A 19,798-nucleotide genomic window follows, 5' to 3' on the forward strand; every position below is an offset into this window, starting at 1 on the left:
TGAGTAACGGGGGGGGGGGGCCCTAGTGGGCGAGACACTTGTTTTTGCTTTTATCCTATGTTAATTTTGCAATGTATTCCAAATAAGGTAATTAATATAGACGTATGTGTAATTTGTCTGTGGTTTTAATCTTTATAAGCTAGCTAAAATTTAAGGAGGGCACAGCAGCTTTCCACCTTGCATGGGGCCATACTGACTCCCTTGCTCGTATAAAATAAAGGAGCCTCAGGCTGTCTGATCCAAAATCAATGGTGTGGTTAATTTTCCACAACACCAGGATCTTGCCTGGATAGTCATGGTGGATTAGATGAAGGGGTCCAGGGGCATCATATCCTTTAGAAAGGATAGCAGTGTGCCCTGTGGGTGAGAAGCAGGCAAGGAATAAGAGCTTTCAGAGTTGAAACAAGCTGATGAGATTCTCAAAGATGAATGTTCCTTTGGTGACTTCAGTGTTGTTCCCTGGCACATTAGGTAGAGTGCAACGCATTAGAGTGCTCTATATATCTCACCCCTTTGGTCTGCTTTGCCATGCCGTGCAGACAAACCCTATTTCTCCAACTGTGGACTCAAGCTCAGAGTACAACCCATTCCAAAAAAAGCAAATATGTGCTTGCATAATAATTATTCTTGCAACACCGATGAACAAAATGATAAGGGAACCTGGAGATGCCAAGTCTAACCAAGAATGAATGATGAATCAGATGCAAATGGATGAGTTTGGGCTCAGAAATCTTTGGGAATGTCCTGAAGCAAATTAGAGAGCAGAAAAATCCATGTGATTGCCACATTATCATTGTGAGGGGGAAAAGATACATTAATATACCTGGTATTCTGTTATTCTTGGAAAGCACCCAGGCATTACAACAATCAGGGTCTCTCTCCCCCATGAAATTTGTCTGGAGTGCACAGTGCTAAAGCACCCTTAGTTCACCCAGCTCTTGACTTCAGACCTTATGGCTCCTACACACAGTGCTAAAGCTACAGGGCCAGATTCAGCAGGGCAGAAAGAAGCTCCACTTGTATCAAAGCAAATGAAGTCAGGTCCCACTTCCCATGTGCTGGAGATGATATTCACAGAGTTAGACTATTCATGAAGTAATGATGTACCCACAGCTATAACAGCCTTTACCGTGCGCATCGCAGTGTGTTAGCTGAGCTCATTTCTGTGTGTACATGACTCATCCAGCTGGAGAAAGACTAAAAAACTCTGAAACTAGAGAGCAGCCTGCAAAATATCCCTTGGGGAAAGAGAAGGAGTGAAAAAAGGTCAATGGTACAGCACGTGGGGACAAAGGTTGTATGGGACTCCGAGAGGGAACAGGGACGTGGGATGGGGAGGGGAGGCTGAGAGGATAGTGTGCCGAGGTGGATGGCAATGAGATAGGGAATGCAGGAGAAGGCCAATATGAGGAGACTGAGGCACTGTGAGGAGAGAGGTGGTTGTAACAGGGGCTAGAGGAGGACGGGGACAGGATGGGAGGATCAGAACGAAAGGTGGGAAAGAGTCTCCAAAGGCAACTCCTTCCCCCGCAGCCAGTTTCTCCTTGGGGCGCCTATTCCCACCAATCTACCTCTTCCCCTGCTTGGCAGCCAGGCCTTTGAGTGGTTGGCTGCTGCCCCTTCCCCCTCCTACTCGCTTTCCACTGGCAGCTCCAGGCTGGTTGGGCACCAGCAGAGGGAGCATTGAGAGCGGAGGAGAAGATGTTACAGCTAGTCCTGCTCTAAAGGGAAGACCTACAGCTGCCCCTAGTGGCCAGGAAAGTCACTGCAGCAGAATTCCTGCTGGATGTGTGAGGGAGGCAGTAGTTGTTTAGCTGGAACAAACTGACTGGGGGAACCTAACAGAGAATAAAGAGTAAAATTCAGGCCTGGCTCAGAGACCAAGCAGCCCCCACCAGTGAGGCCTGGACCCACAGTTTGAAAAAGCCAGGTATAAAGTGCATGTCCAGGTGTAAAGTGAATGCAAATTAGAAATAATACAACTTGCACAAATTTGGCAGTCAGCAAGTATGCAATATAAGTGTAGCATACACCAGTACCTTCCCCAACCTTTTGAAAGCTGAGTCTCACCCTTAGGGAAATGAAAGAGACGAGCTGCTCCAAAGTTTGCTGTCAAACTATTTTCAGCATTGCCAACTCTTGTGGTTCGAACTCAAGTCTCACGATATTTGGTATGTTTCTTAGAGCCCCACTTCCTGGAGTCATATGATTGTGAATCCCAGCTTTTATTTTTTTTTAAAACCACTACATTTCTAGCCCTTTTGGTTGCAGAGAATAGCCTGGTAATGTGAAATGGGTGCACCTTAAAGGTTTAGAAACTAGCAGAGAAGCCTAAATTTATTATTTTTAAAAAACTATGGTTTTTAGGGCCTGACCAGGGCCAGTGCAACCCATTAGGCGACCTAAGCGGTCGCCTAGCGCACTAGCATTGAGGGGGTGGCATTTTGGACCCTTCGGTGGCGACTGCAGCAGCCGGATCTTCGGCAGCCCCGGTCATCGTCATTATTTAGGCGGAGGGAGCTGGGGCAAGGGGGTGCAGGGAGGGCCGCCTGCACCAAGTAAGGGGGAGGGGCAGCATGCAGGGGAACTCCTAGCCCCAGCTCACCTCTGCTCCGCCTCCTTCCCTGAGCACACTGCCCTGCTCTGATTCTCTCCCTCCCAGGCTTGCAGCACCAAACAGCTGATTGGCACCGCAAGCCTGGGAGGTGGGAGAAGTGGACCGGCGATGGCGTGGTCGTGGAGGCGGCAGAGCAGAGGTGAGCTGGGGCGGGGAGCTGCTGCACGGCTCCCCAGGCCAGGGGGAGCTGCTGTGGCGGGGGGGGGGGCTGCTGCGGGGTGGGGGTGGAGAGCTGCCACAGGGCTCGGGGGGCATGCAAAGTGGAAATTTCACCTAGGGCGCAAAACATCCTTGCACTCGCTCTGGGCCTGACTCATTATTTTTGAAAATTTGACTTTGGGAATATTGTCTTCCTCAGCCCGCTGCCACTTTTTGATGAACCAGAAGTTGTTCATGAAAAAGTTTGTTTTCATCACAAGTGTTTAGTTTTGAGGTTTTCAATGAGAATCCAGCCAAAAAAGCCTGTTCTTCAAAATATTCTTAGGGGAAGGTAATTTCCCAACCAGTTGCAACATCATAATACATTGTAAAGGTCTACCTATCTTCCATGACCTCACCAGCTGCCTAGCCCGGATCAGTGCTTTGGGAAATCCTATTTTATGGAATCAACCACTTCAGTTCGCATTAAAGTCAATGGAACTAAAGCCACGGATGAGTTTTCCCACATAAACAAATCTCTGCGCCACCTTCAGGTGCTTAATGGTGGCACAGAACATATTTTCCAGCATCTACAAAGCACCTAAGTAAGATCCAGCTCACTCATCCTGTAAATTACAGGGGGGAATGTTGGCACAATCTCTCTCTGCAGAAAAAGTCCTGTGCAGAACTTCAGGGTCAATGTGACAATTGAATCAAAAGAAAAACAATGGGATTCTGTTAAAAAAAATTGAAAAAACAATCTGAATAAATAAATCTGTCTGCTATAGTCCAGTTGAAAATTGGGACATATGCATTCGTTATCATGTCTTCATACTCCTGTAAAGAAACGCAGGTCAAATGAACTGATTTCAGGTGAAATTCATCTATGTTCAGAGTTATCAGCACAAGGCCTCCACCCTATGGGAATTCCATATATGTCCTGCAAAAGGACTTAAGCAGTTCTATGCCCCAGTTAAGTGCCAATGTGAATTTTCCTGTGATTAGTTATGCTGTTTAGTGGCTTGGAAACATGAGATATAGAGGGTATTTCCCTAAACTTCCTGTTTCTTTCTCCTGGGCCTCCTTCCAAATCACGTAAAAAACTTTGCTGTGGACTTAGCCTCGTGGCCCAAAATGTAATTGCCACGACATGGAAATGAGACACTCCTCCATGTGAATCAGAATAGCTCCGGAGGATCTGATGAAGTCTGGGAAAACAGCCATATGCTAATAGCCAGACTGACTATAACCTGAAATTATCCCTGTGTTTACATTAATTGATTGGAATGCTGTCCATCCCTTCAATTACATGCAGAGAACTTTCCACTTGTGGTCGAATTCTCCTTCTAAGGTGAAATTTGGACTATACAGAGGGCCTGTGCAAGGTCCATGCACCACTTAAGCCCTATTTTGAGGGCTTACATGGAGCATAAACTTTCTGGGGGAAGCCTTTGTGAACTGTGAAATAGTTCCTTCCTACCAATTTTTGGGTACATTTCACTGAATACATTTGCAGGTGAAGAGGTGCTGTAACGTTAGACTCCTTGTCTATTATGTATTGCATCATGGGGGAGGGAGGACATAATTCATCGAGTCCAAGGTCAGAAGGGACCATTGTGGCAGGTCAAAGGAGATTAGATTTCACAGACACTAGACTAGGGGTCTGAGTGGTTTGAGCATTGACCTAAACCCAGGGTTGTGAGTTCAATCCTTGAGGGGGCCATTTATGGAACTGGGGTAAAAATCTCTCTGGGGATTGAGCAGGGGGTTGGACTAGATGACCTGCTGAGGTCCCTACCAACCCTCATATTCTATGAGAGGTTTGGGTTCAATTTCTTGATCTGTCACAGATTTTCTGGATGATCTTGGTCAAGTCACTTCATCTCTCCAGTGGAATTTGGGGGCCTCTGTGTCCCACTGACTCCAGCTGGGGTTGTGAATGGTGAATTTGTCTGAAAAATCAGGCCCAGGGTATATTAAGTTTTAGCACTCAAAATTAAAGGCAGTTTTTGAAAATGTGGGTGTCTGGCCCATCAATCTCATACCTGGATGTGGAACACAGATGGGACCCTTTTGAAGCCATTATTGAATTATCTGGAGCTCGTAACATTAGCCCAGTGGATGGAACTTCCATGGGGCAACTGCAGAGAGCATGGGCTGGATTATTTGCAACAGCACCAGGTTGATTTACACCAGCTTACATACTGCATACACCCAGTGCACACTGAGGGCCAAATACACCCAGTGCACCCACCCAGTGCACTGCATACACCCAGTGCACACTGAGGGCCAAATTCTGCTCTTCAGCACTTTGGATTTATACTATTGTCACTCCATTGAATCCAACAGAGCAGATCCAGATTGACAGGGGTGTGACTGACAGCAAATTTGGCCCTGGACAGGCAGTTCCCTGTAGAACCCTTCCATAGCTGCCTTCTCTACACACAGATGAACTGGATGAGGGAGAGTCAAGGAAGAGAATCATGCCTTTTTCCCACCCCTTGCATTACTTGCATACCTCATGCACAATAGACCGAATGAGGGATAGTGTGGGAACCTGAACGGAAAGTGTCCTTGCTCTTGTTGGGCTAGGCCACACCCTTAATCTCATTAGATTTTTTTCATAATTCACATCGGAGCTGAAGTTGTTCATCAGCTTTAGGGCAATTCTCCTTCACCGGGATTAAGACAGCACGAAGACAATCTGATGCTCCTCTAGCTCTTGGTGGTTGTATTTCGTATATTACTTGGACTAGTCAATGTGTTCCAACTTTGGGCAAGACCTCAAATGGTATAAATCGGGCCCAAAATTCCTTCCATGGACTTTTACATTAGCTGGGAATCTGGCCCTGCAGCTAGAAGCTAGATTTCTGTGGTCAAACTTTTACTGTCCTAATTTGACTGCACTGGCAAGAATTTGTTCATTTTACTTGATGTCTCTTCAAAGCAGCAGTCCATCTTCATTCAGCAAAGCATTTAAGTTCTTTCTATGCTCAGCGTTAAGCATGCATCTCCCATTGATTTGAGTAGGACGTAAGCATGTAGTTAAGTGCTTTTTCTGCCAGAGAAACCAGGTCAATGTGCATTAGGCCCCAGTCCTGCAAACACTTATGCCGAGGCTTAACTTCCAGTGTCAGTGGAACAGTCACGTGCTTCACACTAAACACACGCGGAAGTGCTTGCACGATCAAGGCCTTGCGGATCAGCCTGCTCAAACAGAGCTTTAAAATACTATCGAGTTGGGGGCGGATCTTCTTACAAACAAGTTTGTTAAAGTGTGTTTGACTCAAAACAGCAAATTCACAATGTCGACATGCGCAACCCACTTTTGATTCAGTGTTGGCTCATTTTTGCTTGAGTAAAATTTGGTTCATGTAGGATCATAGAAAAGTAGAGTTGGATGGGACCTCAAGAGGTCACCTAGTCCATCCCCACTCTGTTTCTCTGTGTGTAAAATACTTTATATCGTTGCCAGATCCGCAGGTTACATCTTTGCTTTAAAGTACTGCAGCTGGTTCTCTCCCTGTGAAAAACAAACTGGGTGAAACGTTTTTTTGGCAAACACTGGAACGATGTGATTAATTTCTATTTGCTGCATACAAGCCGGTCAGAAAGACATCTGAGTATCAGTGGAGTGAAACGCTGAGGAGCTCTATTAAATAGGTGTGTAGTGTTTGTCTTATTTAGCAGAGTATAAAGACTTTCTCATATTGCTCCCAGGCAAACCAAGCCCATCAAAGCACTCCGTTCATCTCTGGTTTCCCATGTAATCAAGCCCAGTTCCTCAAACGCACAGGGCCACCTGGATCCTGGGTGTAACTCTACTGAGGTCATGGGCTGAATCTCAGGTTCTCAGGTCTACCTCCCTCAGAGTCGCGACCTCAGAGCACTATCTGCACAGTGTTTTTAGTGTGTACTGCTAGCTCAAGGCCTGCTAGAACAAGGCTGTGGACTCGGGCTGGGAGGTTCAGTCCCAGGTGCAGTGTAGACATACCCACAGAGTACAAAGGGAAGGGGGCAGTTCTGGCCAGCCCTCTCAGCAACGTCTACATCTGAGGCCCCTTTTGAGCTTGAGGCCCAGGTCAAATGGTCCTCCTACCCCCTTTCCTCCTGATTGGCTCTGGTTCTGGCAATCAGTCTGTTTAGTTCTCTGCTTTTCTCCTGCCTCCAGATCTTTGAACAAATCACGTGGTTGTGCAATTGCTACATGCATAGAGCTCCCCCAGAGAAGACATAGGAGATTCTTGCTTCTCATTGGTCCTGATGAAACATATCCAAACATGACAGCCATTCTCTTCATTGGGCAGTTCTGTTTGTGAAGCAATTGCAGGACCATGTGACTCGTTCAGAGATGAAATAAAGAAACAATCTCAAACCTCCAAGGCCACGAGAAGAGCAGAGCCGTGCAGAATTTAGCTCGTGGTGACTGTTGCATACAAATGCATTGCAGGCTTTGGACATTCTGTTGTATCAGGGGCTCATGTAAGAAAAATGCCCAATAACTAGATGTAGAACTGGTCGGAATATTTTTCCTCATGGAAAATTTCAGCTAAAGCTAAACGTCTTTGTTTCCGTGGAGATTTGCAGTGGAAAGTTTCAATTTTTGTCACAAAAATGAAACCCCCAAACCTGAAAAATTTAGGCTGATGTGCAACCTATTATTATTATTTTATTTTATTTTATCATTTCTTAAAATGAATATATAATTAATGTAATTCCACATGAAGCTGGTGGGAAAAAATTCCAACACAATTCTTTTTTCAGAGAAAAGGCATTTTAGAGCAACTGGACATTTTCACAAAAAATTGCCATTTGGAAATTTTTTGGTTTCATTTATTTTCAGTCGAGGAAATAAACCCTCTCAGATATTTGCTTTCTTTATTGTGGGGAAAAAATGTGTGTGTGTGGTGGGGGGGACAGGATAGTGTTTTTGTTTTGTTTTGTTCCTACTGACGTGAAATTTTCCATTGAAAAATGTTGAATCAAATTAAAAATGTTCATTTCTTTCTGACCTTTTCATGGACCTTTGTGGTATCTTGTCTTCAGGAATTCTGAACTTAGAGAGCTTAACTGGGATCCCCTTGGGAGTTTATCGAAGTAAGCTAGGGTGGCCATTTTTGGTTGCATGTGTTCCTGGAGATTTCATCACATGACATAATCTTCAATTAAATATTAATCTTTAATTCCTGGAGACTCTAGGCCAATCCTGGAGGGTTGGCAACCCTAAAGTAAGCCCTCCGTACCGAAAGAGTAAGGATTTCAGGTTCTGGACCAAATGCTTCTCCTGAATGTATCATTACTATTATTATTAATTTTACTGCTGTAGTGTCCAGGTGCCCCAGTCATGGATCAGGGCCCCATTGGAAAAAATAACCCCAACTATACATACAATATGATGGGGGCTAATTTAGCTACAACGAGTCAGGAAAAAGATCTTGGTGTCATCATGAATAGTTCTCTGAAGATGTCCACGCAGTGTGCAGAGGCGGTCAAAAAAGCAAACAAGATGTTAGGAATCATTAAAAAGGGGATAGAGAATAAGACTGAGAATATATTATTGCCCTTATATAAATCCATGGTACGCCCACATCTCGAATACTGTGTACAGATGTGGTCTCCTCACCTCAAAAAAGATATACTGGCACTAGAAAAGGTTCAGAAAAGGGCAACTAAAATGATTAGGGGTTTGGAGAGGGTCCCATACGAGGAAAGAGTAAAGAGGCTAGGACTCTTCAGCTTGAAAAAGAGGAGACTAAGTGGGGATATGATAGAGGTATATAAAATCATGAGTGATGTAAAGAAAGTGGATAAGGAAAAGTTATTTACTTATTCCCATAATACAAGAACTAGGGGTCACCAAATGAAATTAATAGGTAGCAGGTTTAAAACAAACAGAAAGAAGTTCTTCTTCACACAGTGCACAGTCAACTTGTGGAACTCCTTGCCTGAGGAGGTTGTGAAGGCTGGGACTATAACAATGTTTAAAAGAGAACTGGATAAATTCATGGTGGCTTAGTCCATAAATGGCTATTAGCCAGGAAGGGTAAAGAATGGTGTCCCTAGCCTCTGTTCATCAGAGGATGGAGATGGATGGCAGGAGAGAGATCAGTTGATCATTGCCTGTTAGTGTCACTCCCTCTGGGGCACCTGGCATTGGCCACTGTCGGTAGATAGATGGACCTTTGGTCTGACCCAGTACGGCTGTTCTTATGTTCTTATGTGCAAGGTGCTGTACGACCCCAGAAGAAAAAGACAGTCCCTTCCTCAAACAGCTTATTGTGAGAGTATGGATGTAATAATAACAATACCTGGCTTTTCTATCATGTTTTTCATCCATAGGTCTCAAAGCGGTTTACAAAGGAGAGCATGATCCTTAGTCACATCTATGTTTACAGATGGGGAAACTGAGGCACGGAGTGACAAAGTCACTTGCCATGGGCACCCAGTGGCCAATCCAGGAAGAGACTCCAGGTCTCCTGAGTGCCAATCCTGCTCTAGCCACTAAACCACACTACCATAGGAGCAATCCATTTGAGGATTGCACAAATCATGGCCCCTAAATAGAGCTGTCCTTGTCAATGATCAGCAGGCCAGTGCAGCTGCCAAACAGCTGTTCTATGCCTACAGGCCAAGAATCCTTGTGAAATTTTTGTCCAGCATTAGTAAGCAGGAGATTTTTAAAAGGCACTAATAGGATATAAACACCACTGACTTTCATTCTAATTAATTCAGACAAGTTTTTGGTAAGATACCAGATGGATAATTCTGGAAATTGATGTATTCCATCCACCTCTGTTCCTGAGTGCATTCATTTACCTTGGGGCTTCAGCTTACTGTCTGCGTCAGTGAAAGCCAGTAGAAGACCAGCTTCATCTGGTCCTGCAATTTCCACCTGCATTATTTGTGGTAAGGGCTGTCACTTGAGAGTGGGGTTTTTAGCACCTTGCAATGTTACAGCATAGAGCATAGTAACTGAAAAGCTTTGGACAATTGCCACCTGGAGGTGTGTGAAACCAATGAACAACCATCGCTGACTCAGATAAGAGTGCCAATTGGTTCTGAAATTGGTTCTCAAAACATGGCTTGTAGTTCGGGGCACATTCATATTGAAACACCCTTGTTTTGCAGCAGGAAAATAAAAACGATTCGCCTCTGAAAGCAAAGCTCCGTGTTTGAGCACTCACTGCTGGAAAATGAGGCGTTAGATAACCCTGGTCCTGGGTCGAAGCCGATCAGCGATGCAGACTCCCATTAGTTCCAGGGGAGCGTTTGAGTTCAGTGAGCGTTTAACAAGTTCATTTCGACACCTGCCTGCCAAGAATGTCAAAACCATTAAGGCACTCAACTGATCACTTCACTTCCAGGCAACCCAGCCCAGATCCCTGAAAGGATAAAAGGGGCACGTCTCCGGAGGGGTATTCACCAGAAGGCACCGCTTGCCAACTCCGCTCCTTTCCCGCAGCAGCGCTAATATCTCCCGCCACGATGAGCTGGCAATCCGGCAGCATCCGAAGTGGAGGTGGGAGCAAGGGCTTCAGCACAGTGTCTGCTGTGGTTCCAAGTAGCCACAGAGCCAGCTTCAGTTCGTTCACCGTGTCAAGAGGCGGCAGAGGTTTCGGAAGGCTTGGCGGAGGAGGCAGTTTTGGCAGCAGGAGCCTCTATAACCTAGGGGGCACTAAGACAATTTCCATCAGTGGTGGGAGCAACCTCCGGAGTGGATTTGGGGGTGGAGCTGGTGGTGGCTTTGGTCTTGGCGGCGGAGGTCATGGTGGAGGATCTAGCTTTGGCGGGGGAGCTGGCGGTGGTGGGCTCAATATTGGTGGTGGAGCCCCTGGGAGTGGATTTGGCTTCTGTGGCAATGGGCTTGGTTTTGGTGGTGGGGGAGGCTTTGGTGGTGGTAGAGGTCCAGCAGGATTTGGTGGTGGCAATTCACCTGGCATGGGTACCATCCAAGAAGTGACCATCAACCAAAGTCTTCTGGCGCCACTGAACCTGGAGATTGACCCAAACATCCAACAGGTGCGAAAAGAGGAGAAGGAGCAGATTAAGAGTCTCAACAACAAATTTGCTTCTTTCATTGACAAGGTGAGAGTTTATCAGAAACTCCGTGATGGGAATGCTGTGGGAAAAGGCAGATAGGTGGAAAGGAACGGAAAAGGCATGTTTTCATATTTGGACATGTACAAAAACCCATGAGTTAATAAGTCTCTCACCCGGCAAATGTTTCCTCTTTGCACTGATTGATTCAAATCTCCCAGTAAATGAATGTGCTTCTAAATAGCTACGAGAATCCAGATTTCTCAGTGGTTAACACTGGAAACTGAACAGACAGGGACTTGATTTGCTTGACTCTCAAATGCACACAGGGCTGCCTAGAGGATTCAAGGGGCCTGAGGCAAAGCAATTTCGGGGCCCTTTCCATAAAAAAAAGTTGCAATACTCTAGAATATTATATTCTCATGGGGGCCCCTGCGGAGCCTAGGGCCTGGGGCAAATTGCCCCACTTGTCCTCCCCCCTGGGTGGCCCTGAACACACACAGAAAGAGGGAACACATGAAATATAGATTGCAAAATTCACTACTATTTCATTAATATTTGTAATCCGTTTTGGGGACACAATTTGAAATGTCAGTGACAAATGTTATTTATCTCTAATTGGGGCATTTCCTCTAACGCTCACTTTTCTGCTAATGCTTGACCACAAGCTGAGTCAGTTTTCTCTCAGTCACTATTTAAGTACAACGCCATGTTTCTGTATTGAGGTCCTTACTTGGGCTTACTCAGGAAAAGGTCATTAAATGGACTACACCTGAGTCAAGACTGAGCCTAAAGGAAGAAAAACTGGAGTAAGCCAATACTTAGCGACAGAGGAAGTTAAATATCATTAAGCCACCTACAAAGATGAGGAAACTGAGGCACAGAAGTCACACAGATGGTCAGCGATAGGAATAAAATCCAGATCTCTTGAGTCCCAGTCTATATTGTCCTAGCTAATATATCAGCCTGCCTTAGGAATTGAGCTAGTCAATGCAAGATTTGCTTGGCTAAAGACTACATTAATGTGAGAGACCCTGAGGATTTGGCCCGTTGTTTTTGAGAACATGTAGGAGTTAATTTAATACGTCCTCTCTTGTCTTGTCCCCTGAACTGCCAAGTTACTGAATCTCAGGTGTCAACCTGTTTGCGAATCTCTTCCATTGAATATCTTTTGCCTGTTGGGATTCAGGTCCGCTTCCTGGAGCAGCAGAACAAGGTGCTTGAAACCAAGTGGACCCTGTTGCAGGAGCAGGGTCAAAAATCCAATTCCAACAAGTATAACCTCGACCCCCTCTTTGAGTCTTATATCAACAACCTGAGGAAGCAGCTGAACAACCTATTAAATGAAAGAGGGAGGATGGAGGGAGAACTGAAGAACACGCAGGACCTTGTAGAGGATTTTAAGAACAAGTAAGTGAATGTTTAACGGAAGGACATTGAGCCGATCTGTGCTGAATTTTATACTCTACATTCGTTCCACTTTGGAAGGTAGGTATCAGGTCCTTGGTTGTACGGTAGCTTCGTTGCAGTGAGGGCTAGTTGATAAAGATTGGATGGAACGGTTTTCTGTTGGAAAAAGCAGTCAAAAAGTTTCATGGGAACATGTTGATTTTGACGAAACTTTCAATGGAAAAACGTTAAAATGAATTGTTTTAAATCTTGTTTCATGCTGATAACCTTGAAATGTTTCATTTGGACTTTACTGTTTTGTTTCATTTTGTATTAACTTTTATGGTAGAATGATTTGAACTATATATTATTGTTCACATTTTACAGACACATATTTAAGATAAAAATATCATATGTCAACATTATCTGCACAAAACAATCTGATATTACCGAAAGACAACCGTTCAATGTTTCACATTAAAATTTTTCAGAATTTCCACACTGAGAAAAATGTCAAAATTCCAACTTTCTGTTCTGATTCAGAGTGACAACAAATTTTGAAATATCTGAATTTCCCACAGAGGGGAAATTCCATTCTCCAACCAGTTCAAGTTGTGCTACATTTTTTTCATGCTTATAGCAGGCATGACCAACACACATGGCCGAAATCTTAAGCCTGCAAATGGAGTTTGTTAGGGACAAAAACCCAGGAGAAGAAGCATGTTTGCTGAGGAGGTGTATGGAACACCATGTGAGTCTAGTGGCTGGCGTACATAGAATGTTTGAGTTTTCTACTGCTCCAAACAAATGCTTTCGTTCCATTAGTTTAATCAGCAGAGGCTCATGCTTTAAGATCTGTTATTCAGTCCTTACACATGACATTCCAGCAGCATCACTACTGTTGCAGGGGAAATTAAAACATCCTGCAAGCTTATAGAGCACAGTTTTACAGAGTTGATGGGGAAAGAGAGAGGAGGTGAGACCACCAGGGTCAACGCCAGTGGGCCACGAACACGCACAGAGATGGAGCTGCATCCAGATGTGAATCTGAGTTCTGTAGCAGACTGGACCTTAAAAGCCTCCCTCTTCCCCCTGCCAAAATTTTAGAGAGGTTGAAAATATGGATCATGTTGCGAAGCTAAAATTTGAAGCGAAAGCCAATCGCTAGCCTGGACTGCAGCTTATGAAGATAGTGTCTAGAAAGATTTCCTTTTTTCTAAACATCCACATTCCTGTTTTGAAACCAAAAATTCAAAGAATCAGCATGACCAAAGGAAGTGCAATTTGTAAAAAGCATTACACTAAATTTCATTCTACGAGAAAGGTAGCCAGGTTAATCTTAGAATCAGGCATTTGCAAATGGGAGCTCAGGCAAGAAATTCTTGCCTTCCTGTCTCTCCTATTCCATGAGCAAGGTCTAGCGCTGCCTCCCCTCCGTCCCTACAGGTACGAAGATGAAATCAACAGGCGCACAGCTGCGGAGAATGAGTTTGTGGTGCTCAAGAAGGTGAGCCGTGCCGAGATCGATTACAATTTTCATAGTGTTTGCGTTATCGAAGGCTGAGATTTTCAAAAGCGCCTGAGAGCTTGGTGTCTATATCCCATTGAAATGCCTCCTTGGCCCTACATGGTACAGTTGTCCCATTAGGTCTTCCAAGGGGGCTGGAGGTAGCATCTTGCCCCCCACTCCCACCCCCCTGACACTACACTAGAGCTGGCCTGGACCTGGCAGAATGCCAGCATTTCTGAAGGAGAGGGGAGGGATTGTGAAAAGACCCCAAAATATTACCTCCATGTGAGCTCAGCTGAGTAAAAATGCACCCAGGGCTTTACGCTTTCCCTATTTTTGGCCCAGAATGCTTCAGAGTCCTTCCCCATAAGCTCTCTGCACCCACTAGCTGAGCTTTGTCCTTTAAAAGTCAGCAGTGCAATGAAGTGTCAACTTCCCCAGCCCACATAGAGCCGGAAAGGCCTCTTGATCTTCACCCCTAGGCAACCCTTGGCTTCTTTTCTGTGCCAGCCAAGCCCGCTAGGCTGCAGCTGTGACTGTGCTTGCTGTTTCTCAGGACGTGGATGCCGCCTATATGAACAAGATAGACCTGGAGGCCAAGGTGGATGCGTTGATGGATGAGATCAACTTCCTCAGAACCCTCTATGAAGCGGTATTGCTTCTTCTCGGGGCGTCTTCGCTAGGAAATTAAACATGGCGTATGTTCATGAGCAGGCTTAACGTGGGAGGGAATGAAGACCACCACAGAAGGCGGTTTTGTCCATTGGATAGGGCATTGGACTGGCAGTCAGTAGACCTGGGTTCTGTTCCGAGCTTTGTGACTTAGCTGCTGTGTGATCTTAGAGTCACATCATTTCTTATATAATAAGGTCTGCGGGGCCAGGTCTATCTCATTCTGTGTTGATACGGTGCCTGACTCAATGGGGCCCTGCCCTTGGCTGAACCCTTTACATGCAACTGCAATATTAATAAAAACACAAATGGGCTTTCTCCTGATTTTCACCTGTGTACGTGGAAGGAGAATCAGGTCCAGCATTTTTAAAGGCAGATGGTGGCAATCGGGACATTTCCGCACTAGAGGTGACTCAGATATCCATGTACTTCTGCAGGAACTGGCCCAGCTGAATGCCCATGTGGCCGACACCTCCGTCATCCTGTCAATGGACAACAACCGAGACCTGGACCTTAGCAGCATCGTGAACGAAGTCAAAGCTCAGTACGAGGACATTGCTAACAGGAGCCGAGCCGAGGCTGAGTCATGGTATCAGAACAAGGTGAGTGGATCTATAAAGGGAGGAACCCAGATTCCTCTCTGGGTGTTCAATTCTTTTAAAACAGTGCACAGAGCTATGCAGTTATTGCTGCCCCAATGAGTGGCTGCTTAGCTAAAGTGCATGGCTGGGCATTAGATTGTATATATATACATTTTTTGCTCTTGTTTCTGAATATTAGTTTGAGGAGCTGCGAGCCACTGCTGGGAAACATGGCGATGACCTGCGGAACACAAAGGGAGAAATCTCAGAGCTCAACCGGCTGATCCAGAGGTTACGGGCCGAGATTGAGAATGCAAGGAACCAGGTAGGAACAGATCTCACTAGAGATGGGGGAAGAGAGAACTGCCGACTCCTGTCACCCAGTTTCCTGCCCCCTGCCCCACACTGTGAGGATGTATAGCCACACGGGCTGCAGTCAGTAGAGGGGGACATATCACATGTAAGTAGTTTCATTCCACCCAGCAGAGGGCAAAGTGGTGTGCACACGTGCTCACGCATATACATATCAGCCTTCTCTCCATGGCACTAAATCATTCTTACTAAGCCAGAGACTCAGCCTTCACAATAGATTGTATGCTGCAGAGATGGCCATAGCTCAAAAAGCTCCAGCACAAGACTTAGCAGCAGTAAATATAAATCAGTCACCACCCTCTAACTGGATATTGTGCCTCAGTAGCACAGGCCAGATTAGTGGTGGTGATGATGCAGAAAAAAACTACAAAGACTAAATCACTACAGAAATGTAGAGGCCAGTCACCCCCCGGGTGCTAATAGCAGCAAGGACAGATAGGAGCCAGCTCTCTGCCTGTGAATTCTGCGCTGTTAAAGGAGAGAGGGAAAACACAGAGGGAAATGGCTGGTAATTAAAAGGAAGCCACCTCCCTTCCCCTGCAGTGCGCCAGTCTGCAGACAGCGATCGCGGACTCCGAGGAGCGTGGCGAGCTGGCTCTCAAAGATGCCAGGATGAAGGTGGCTGATCTGGAGGATGCTCTCCAGAAGGCCAAGCAGGACATGGCCCGCCAGCTGCGGGAGTACCAGGAGCTGATGAACGTCAAGCTGGCGCTGGATATCGAGATCGCCACCTACAGGAAGCTGCTGGAAGGAGAGGAGAGCAGGTGGGAGAAAGATAATGAGCGTGATCATAATGTTTCTGACTCATTGAGATCCAGCATTCTTCATCTACAGCTCTCAAAGCACTTTTCAATGGGGGCAGGGGAGTATCTTTGTCCCTATTCTACAGACAGGAAAACTGAGGCACTGAGAGTAAATTGAGGTACACACAGTGGTGAGTCTAATATAAATTCCTAGATAGAGAGATAGTAATGTATGCACAAAGAGAGAGAGAGAGAGAAAGTTCTATATGCAGATTGATATAGCAATTCAGGATAACGTAGATAGATCGAGGAGTGTATACGGAGGATGGGATGGATAGATACATGTGTATGTATGGGGATAGCTAGATACTTCCTTTCCCAAGGTTACCTAGCAAGCCAATGGTAGAGATAGAATAGAGCCCAAATCACTTTATTATTTGTATTGAAGTCGCATCTAGAGGCTCCAACTTGCAATCAAGAGCCCATTGGGCTAGGTATTCGACAGTCCCTCCCCCAAAGAGCTTACAAAGTCCTTGCCCAGGACAGGAGACAAGAGGCGGACACGACAAACATATGGAGGAGAGACCACAGGGAGCAGCATCTCCTGACTCTCAGCCCAGCACGCTGAGTGGCTAACCTTTTGCAAAATTACCATGGCTTTGTTAGGGGCTGGGTTCCCTATTCAAGAAGGACGGATGGTACAGTGGTTAGTCTAGCCTGCAAATTAGGAGAATCTGGTCTGGTTCCCTGCTTTTACTGCACCCTTCTCCTGTGATGTTGAGCAGTTCACGTAGGGCCAGATTTTTAAAGGTATTTAGGATCCACGGGCAGAAACAGACTAGCCTCCTAGGAAAACATGAAAATAGATGGTCTCGATGGACTGGATGAATATGATGCTCCCTTCTGGCCTTTTAGTCAATGACTCTTTGAAGATCTTAGCACTGCAAGGTCTCAAATGTGCCGGAAAAAGCAGCTGTGATAAACTTCCACCCATCTTTACAGGGGGAGGGACAACTCAATGATTCAAGCATTGGCCTGCTAAATCCAGGGTTGTGAGCTCAATCCTTGAGGGGGCCATCTGGGGCAAAAATCTGTTTGGTCCTGCTTTGAGCAGGGGGCTGGACTAGATGACCTTCTGAGGTCCCTTCCAATGCTGATATTCTATGAATAATATGACATGTCAATCTTAAAAGTCAGATGCCTGCATTTGACTTTTACCTTCCTTTTGTCTGCCTTCCCCCACAGGCTGTGCGGAGAGGGCGTCATTCCCATCAGCTACTGTGAGTATCTCTCTCCTGTCGGGAGCAGCGTCTCGGCTTATGTAATCCATGCTAGGCGAGTGTGGGTATTTCCTCCCTCTATGGCTGGTCCACATAAGCTATTAAAGAGTCTGCTCCTCTTGCTAGTTACAGAGTCTATCCCCAGTTCATTTAGACACCTACAGTCTATTGATTTCAATGGGGCTTGGGTGCATAACTATCTTTGAGGCTCTGTGGCTTAGTCTTTTATCTCCAGTGGTGGCAGAGGCCCACGCTTTTAGTGCCAGAGGGCCCAGGTTCAATACCCAATTGTGGGCCCAGCAAGTAGGGTTGCCAACTTTGGTTGGACGAATTCCTGGAGTTTTCATCACATGAGGTAACCTTTAATTAAAGATTCATCTTTAATTCCTGGAGACTCCAGGACAATGCTAGAGGGTCGGCAACCCTACCAGTAAGGCCAGTTAAGAGTCCATGTTTCACTGGAACCGAACACCTGATTCAACCAGGCATCTGACCAGGCTGTGGTTTTCTTGCAGCGGTGGTCAGCTCTAGCGCTGGAATTGGTGGCGGAGCTGGTTTAGGAGGAGGATTTGGCGGCTTTAACTCAGCAGGAATCGGAGGAGGATTCGGCTATGGAGGTGGAAGCGGTCTCGGTCTCGGAGGCGGAGGGTTCGGCTTTGGAAGCGGAGGCAGCTTCGGAGGGGGCAGTGGCTTTGGTTATGGAGGTGGCAGCGGGCTGAGTGCCGGAGGAGGAAATTTCAGCGCCGGAAGCGGGAAAGGCACTGGGGTGGGAACCAATGCGGATGTGAAAATTGTCTCCAAAACCTCTTCCAGCAAAAAGACCATTAAAAGTTAAGCTTGAGGAATTCCCCACAACTCAAGTAATAGATATACCACCCCCCCCCACCCACCCATGTATTGCTGCCTCTTGATACTAGCCCCTGTGACAACAATTCATCACTTTGCCAAGAAAACCCCTGTAGTATCTTGAATTCCTTCAGCCACCCCTTTTATAATTCTAGTGTGAATGACATCAATGTGCCTGTTTCTTTGGCTCCTGGCATGGTAGTTCTTAAGCATGTGGGTCTTAATTCAGGAAAGCTGTTAAGCATGGGCTCAAAGTTAAGCGTGTGCTTAAGCATCTTCTAAAAGGGACTTAAACCCGTGTTTAAAAGTTAAGACTCTGCTTAAGTGAACATTCTGTGTTGCATTCCGTGTGACCTGAGAGGTTGTCAACATTTTCAAATCTGGCACCCAAGCCTAAGAACCTAAGGGAGAAATTTTCAAAACAGCCAAATGGAACAAGTGTCCCATTGAAAGTCCTTAGGACTCGTGCTCCTAAATCTCTTTAGTGCTTTAGAAGATCTCCCCCAAAATCTATATGTAGGCTCCTAAAATAAGTGGCCTAAGAGTCACAGATGCTAAGCAGCTGCGATTGTTGGAGTCAATGAAGCTGTGGACGCTCGGCACTTCTGAAAATAAGGCCATATATTCAAAAGCTGACTATTGATTAAGGAAGGGAATTAAAGTTGTGAAACTGACTTTAGATAACTGTGTTTGCAAATTTTCGCTACAGCCACGCTGATTAGATTTACAAAGGGCTTCTCAAATACTAATCCTCGTGTTCTTTTATTGAAAGGGAAGTTTACCCCGTGGTGTTACATTTTCAAAACTAAACCAAAGGCAAACATGAGATCTGCCACGCAGTTTACATGTAGTCTTGTGGTCAGGTGTTATCAAAGGCTAGAAGTACAAATGATCAGATCTGTTTATTTAAGAGCTCTGGTTTTGATTTACTGAGTTTAAAACAAAATTAACCAGGGCAGGGGATTGGTTTCCGAAAGAGCAGTTATTATGATTTAATATTTACACTGCCAAAAGGCTCCTGCTAGACTCAGTCCAGCCTTGTGCTAGGCACCATGGTTAACATTTTCAAAAGTGTCAGAGTGATTTAGGAGCTTACGTCCTCTTGGCTTTCCATGAGAATTAGGCTTCTAAGTGATTTAGGTACTTTTGACAGATTTAACCTGTATATACACAAGACAAGGAATGGGATTTTCAAAAGCCCCTAACTCAAATTTTCAAAAGTGCCTAAGTGACTTAGGCACCTTAGTGCTATTTTTAAAAGTGACAAGCATTTGGGTTCTAGATCCTCAAAGGTATTTAGGTGACTAACTCCCATGGGAAATCAGTGGGAATTAGATGCCCAAATAATATCTTTGGGGATCTAGGCCTAGAAGCCAAAGTCTCATTGAAAGCCAATGGCATATATATACACCTAAATTCCAAAGTCACTTTTCAAAATAGGACCCAAGCACCAGATTTAAGGGATTTAGGCACCTAAAGATGCTAATAGTTTCCTGGTGGGATTTTCAAAAACATCGAAGTGCCTAACTGCCTATGGACTTAGGCACTTTTGAAAATCTCGCTAGATGCCTAAAAACCTTTAAAAATCTGGCCCGAATTCCTAACTCCCATAA

The 19,798-nt window shown here is 45.4% G+C and overlaps 1 protein-coding gene across 1 annotated transcript; it reads left to right on the forward strand.

The window, feature by feature from the left end:
• Positions 1 to 10,240: 10,240 nt before the first annotated feature.
• LOC127035445 (keratin, type II cytoskeletal 5-like) lies at positions 10,241 to 18,174 on the forward strand. Its single transcript, XM_050925338.1, has 10 exons — positions 10,241 to 10,840; positions 11,982 to 12,202; positions 13,628 to 13,688; positions 14,248 to 14,343; positions 14,801 to 14,965; positions 15,144 to 15,269; positions 15,860 to 16,080; positions 17,305 to 17,339; positions 17,855 to 17,947; positions 17,981 to 18,174. The coding sequence occupies exons 1-10, from the start codon at positions 10,241 to 10,243 to the stop codon at positions 18,172 to 18,174; spliced, it is 1,812 nt and encodes a 603-aa protein (XP_050781295.1).
• Positions 18,175 to 19,798: the final 1,624 nt, after the last annotated feature.

This window comes from Gopherus flavomarginatus, chromosome 16 (genome assembly GCF_025201925.1).
Source record: "Gopherus flavomarginatus isolate rGopFla2 chromosome 16, rGopFla2.mat.asm, whole genome shotgun sequence".
In the NCBI taxonomy this organism is placed as follows: domain Eukaryota; kingdom Metazoa; phylum Chordata; order Testudines; family Testudinidae; genus Gopherus; species Gopherus flavomarginatus.

Coding starts and splice junctions, on each gene's coding strand:
- LOC127035445 (XM_050925338.1), top strand. CDS start 10,241: ATGAGCTGGCAATCCGGCAGCATCCGAAGTGGAGGTGGGAGCAAGGGC. Junction 10,841..11,981: donor TTGCTTCTTTCATTGACAAG/GTGAGAGTTTAT, acceptor GTTGGGATTCAG/GTCCGCTTCCTGGAGCAGCA. Junction 14,344..14,800: donor TCAGAACCCTCTATGAAGCG/GTATTGCTTCTT, acceptor GTACTTCTGCAG/GAACTGGCCCAGCTGAATGC.